This window comes from Orycteropus afer, unplaced genomic scaffold (genome assembly GCF_000298275.1).
Source record: "Orycteropus afer afer isolate SDZICR_OR568_19922 unplaced genomic scaffold, OryAfe1.0 scaffold00744, whole genome shotgun sequence".
Classification (NCBI taxonomy): Eukaryota; Metazoa; Chordata; class Mammalia; order Tubulidentata; family Orycteropodidae; genus Orycteropus; species Orycteropus afer.
In genome coordinates this window covers 313,511-318,073 of record NW_006922331.1, presented here as the reverse complement: position 1 = coordinate 318,073, position 4,563 = coordinate 313,511, and the positions used below count along the sequence as shown (strand labels likewise).

Below are 4,563 nucleotides of genomic sequence, written 5' to 3'. Positions count from 1 at the left end.
GGTGCCACGGAGGAAGGCCTGGCAGCCGGCTTCCGTAAAGATGACAGCCAAGGAAGCCCTGTGGGGTAAAATCTACTCTGTCCCAGGGGGTTGCCATGAGTTAAAGTCAACTCGACAGCAAGGGGTTAGGGATTCGAGTTCAAGGCTCCCTCGACTAAGCGTGGGTACCAGGAGGACCCCAGCATTCAGGCCTTTGAGCAGTAAGTTCCGAGGGCGGCTCTCCGCACCTGGCTCAGTTGGGTAGGGAAACGACGGGATTCCTTCCTGAGAAAAGCGTGGCAGTGGGTCTGCACAGAGAGCCCTACTGTGCCGACTGCCCTCTGCAGCTGGCCAGGAAACACGACATGGTGGTGGTGTCACCGATGCTGGAGAGGGACGCCACGCACGGGGACGTCTTGTGGAACACAGCCGTGGTGATCTCCAACTCAGGCACCGTCTTGGGGAAGACCAGGAAGAACCATATCCCCAGAGTGGGCGACTTCAACGAGGTGGGTCCCCCGACATCTGGCAGCTGCCCACTCGCTTCGCAGGCCCCTCTGTGAGGGACATCCCATGCGGTAACTGTCGGGTTTCATAGCACTGAAAACCCAGCCCCGTCTGGGCCTTGCTGTGGTGGGGGGGGGTCCTTGTCCCTGGCCCATGGGGGCGGGGGGTCCCTGCTGGAGTGGTGGGTGACAGTGATGACCATGCACGTCTGGGCCTTGCTGGGGCGGGGGCTCCTTGTCCCTGGCCCATGGGGGCTGGGGGTCCCTGCTGGAGTGGTGGGTGACAGTGAGTGACAGTCTACATCTCTGTGCATGCATGTCTCGTGGGATTTCTCTTGCTTGTGGTCAAGGCGTAAATCGGGGTGAGGGGGCTGTTTGATTGAGGTATGCAAACGTGGGTGGGATGGGGGGGGTGGCCACTGGAAGGAGGGGATGGACTCTTACCTCATAACTAAGATGCTGAGCCTGGACTTGATTGGCAGTAAATAGACCACCTCCTCACTTAGTGACTGTCTCTGTATCTGACATTTTGGACCTACAACCACAGTAAAAAAATTTATCTCACTGTTTTGTGCATTAGCAGTGTACATCTGGCCATAACAAACACCAAGGTGTGAGGTGAGAGCAACACTGGTTGAAGTGGTTAAGGTTATGTGTCAGTTTGGCTGAGCCAGATTATGTAGTTTGGCAGTTACGTGATGTGGCTTGGCACTTATATGATGAAGTGATCTGACAGTTATGTGAGGGTGTGATTTGGCAGTTATGTCAAGTGATTTGGCAGTTATGTGATGAAATTATTTGGCAGTTACGTGAGGGTGTGATTTGGCAGTTATGTGAGGGTGTGATTTGGCAGTTATGTGGTAATGTAGTCACCTCCATTTTGTGATCTGATGTGTCATCTCCATTTTCACCTAACAACCTGGACTTGGAACCTAACTGTCAATAAATGAAGAGTAGGTGTACAGGAGTTCAGGGTGTGATGGCCCCATCTTGTGCCCCCTCGTGGGCAGCTCCTGGTCAGTGTCAGGTCAGTCAGGCAGTTGAGGGACTGTCCCTGGGAGAAGGCCCTGCCCCATGTTTCCCAGGAGCAGCTGGAGAGGGGGTGGAGGATTCGCCCCTCACCGTTTACCCTAGATTAATCTTTAGCCCTGCGGTTGGAGCCAGGCTTGTCACAGCTTGGTGGGGCCTGCGTGTCCTCGTGTGCACGCCCTGTGCTGCCCAGCTCCTGTGGGTTTTGAAATTGAACGGGAAGAGGTGATCTGTTTGGGGACCCGGCTTGCCCCCTAGCCCCTCTCAGTGCCATCTTTGAAAGTGTCCCCACCCGGAGGGACAGACGCAGAGGCAGGCATGGGAAGGTTATGGCCCTGCCTGGCTCCTCCAGGGCAGCTGTGCCCACCCTGCAGGACATCCTCCCTGGGCAGGGCGTCCAGCGCTGTGCAGACCAGGTACTGCCAGGACATGAGTTTGAGTCTCTCGTTTGGCCACGGTGAGCCAGGCAGGCTGTGGCCTCTGAGCGTCTGTCCTCCCGTCCGGACAGGGAGCGGGCTGCTCCGTGGCAGCTCTGGGTCCCGTCAGCTCTGCCAGCCTCCAGGACACTGCGCGGCTCATACAAGCCCTGACCGGGCCCCAGCCACTAGTGGTTGCATGAATGCGACCTAACCATCGCTTGTCCTTGAGATACTGTGGGAAGCTGCTTCAGGGACCTTCTTTAGGTCACAGACGAGACCTCAGGCATGACCACCCTTGGGGTTGGTTGGTTACTGTGTCTGGGTTTTTTTCTTGCTTTTTTAAGAAACATTGAAATTCTGTCTGCGAAACTCCACATAACGTGGATGCACTTGGAGGACATTATGCTGAGTGAAATAAGTCAATCACAGGCCAAATATTGTCTTAGTTCACTATTGTAAAAAGTCAAGGAAATTTATGGAGGGAAGAAAACTTTTCTTTGTTCGTGACTGGGAAGGGGAGGGCGGGGGAAGGAAAGTCACTAGATAGGTTAATAAAAATGCTGTGTGTATGTATGGGGCTCTGGTGCCGTGGAGGGTAAGACCTGTGGCTGCTGACCAGAAGGCCTGTGGTTCAAACTCACCAAGAGTTCCATGGGAAGGAGATGAAGTGATCTGTTTCCACAGTGATAGCACCTTGGAAACCCAAGGAGGGTCGCTGTGAGTCAGGATCACCTCCATGGCCATGGGTACTTGTGTATGGAATCTTTGGTGTATATAAAAAAAAAAATCTCACTCCTGTTGAGTCGGATCCAACTCATAGCCACCCCTCCCTGGGTTTCAGAGGCAGTATGTCTGTGGAAGTAGGTTGCCCAGTCTTCCTTCCGAGGAGTGGCTGGTGGGTTTGAACTGTGAACTGCCAGCCTTCTGGTTAGCAGTCAAGTGCCTTAGGCACTGCGCCACCAGAGCTCTGTTGGTGTATACACATATACACATACACATACACATATATGTACGTATGCATACATGTATATATATGTGTGTGGTTACCAGATCATTAGTGGTTACCAGGGTAGGCGGGAGGGGGTGGAAGGTTTTGTTTGTGGGGTATTGAGTTGATGCTAACAGTGGTGGAGTATTTTGGAAATGGATAGCAATGATGGTGGTACAACATGAGAGTATTACCAGTGTCCCTGAGCTGTAAATCAGGACATTGTTACGCTGGTCAATGTCTTGGTGTATGTTTCACCACAATAAAAGTTAATAATAATGAAAGAATACCTACAAAGCTCCAGCAAGCCCTGTGAAACACAGATTAGCCGTAAAACAATGTTTATTTTGTAAACATGGTTCCCTTCTGCTGGTCCAGTCCGGGCCGGGGGGGAGGGGGTGCCACTGTCGGGCACCAAATGCTAGGCCTTTGTCTTCCAGTCCTCTTACTACATGGAAGGCAACCTGGGCCACCCCGTGTTCCAGACCCGCTTTGGGAGGATCGCCGTCAACATCTGCTACGGACGGCACCACCCACTCAACTGGCTCATGTACAGCATCAACGGGGCCGAGATCATCTTCAACCCCTCAGCCACCATCGGCGCACTCAGGTCACTCGTCACGCGGGGCGCTCAGGGTCCCTGGGGCCGGGGCTCGGGCCGGGCGGGCAGGGCCACCGGGAGTCTAGGCTGAGCAGTCTACCAATCGTCCAGTTCAAAGAACCCTGCACACTACAGTCCCCAAGCCCCGAAACAGACACCCCTTGTGCAGTACCCACATTGGCTAGGATATCGAACGCTGACCAGAAGACCCCAGGCCCCCTCCCCGGCATTCAGAGCCTTTCAGGTGTGGAGTGGAGTGGGTACCTGGCGTCCAAAGGTCTCCTCCATCACAGGGCTGCTCACCACGGGCGCTCCTGGGGCAGGGGGCTGCAGAGAGGGGCTGCCAGGGCCGCCAGTGCGAGAAAGGGAGGCAGGTGGAGCTGAGACACGTCCTAGGGCTGCAGTAGCAAGGTCCCACAAAGTTGCAAGGCCAAAGGTGGTGGAAGTTTCTTCCCTCACTGTTCCGCGGGTGGGCGGCCTACCTCTCCGGGCCAGGAGGCCACATTCCTGGATTCTTCCTGGGAGAATCCGTTTCATGCCTTCCCTTTGCTCCTGGAGCTGCGGGACATCCTTGGAGCTCGTAGATTCCTTGTAGATTCCTCCTGGCTCCACGCAGGCCTCTGTCACCATATGGCTGTCTTCCCTGAGTGGGACTGGATCTCTTCTCTCCTCCTGGAAGGATGCCAGCCTCTCTGGTGGTGCAGTGCGTAAGGCATTTAACTGTTAACCAGAAGGTTTGACAGTTCAAACCCACCAGCCGCTCCATAGAAGGAAGGTAGGGCAATCTAGTTCTTTACTGCCTCAGAAACCCAGTCGGGGCGCTGTGAGTCAGTCAATTCCACGGCAGTGGGTGTGGTTTGGGCTTTGCTTCTCTGAAGACTGACAGCCTTGGAAGACCCTGTGGGGCAGTTCCACTCTGTCCTCTAGGGGCGCTGTGAGCAGAAATAAACTCCAAGGCAGTGGGTGTGGCTTGGGTTTTGCTTCCGTAAAGATTGACAGCCTTGGAGACCCTGTGGGGCAGTTCCACTCTGTCCTCTAGGG

The 4,563-nt window shown here is 54.7% G+C and overlaps 1 protein-coding gene across 1 annotated transcript in view; it reads left to right on the top strand.

The window, feature by feature from the left end:
• UPB1 (beta-ureidopropionase 1) overlaps positions 1 to 4,563 on the top strand; it is a 43,652-nt gene that overhangs the window by 30,189 nt on the left and 8,900 nt on the right. Inside the window, exons 5-6 of the mRNA XM_007957399.1 lie at positions 327 to 488; positions 3,362 to 3,531. Of these exons, the coding sequence (XP_007955590.1) occupies positions 327 to 488; positions 3,362 to 3,531 (332 nt within the window). The remainder of the gene's footprint in view (positions 1 to 326; positions 489 to 3,361; positions 3,532 to 4,563) is intronic.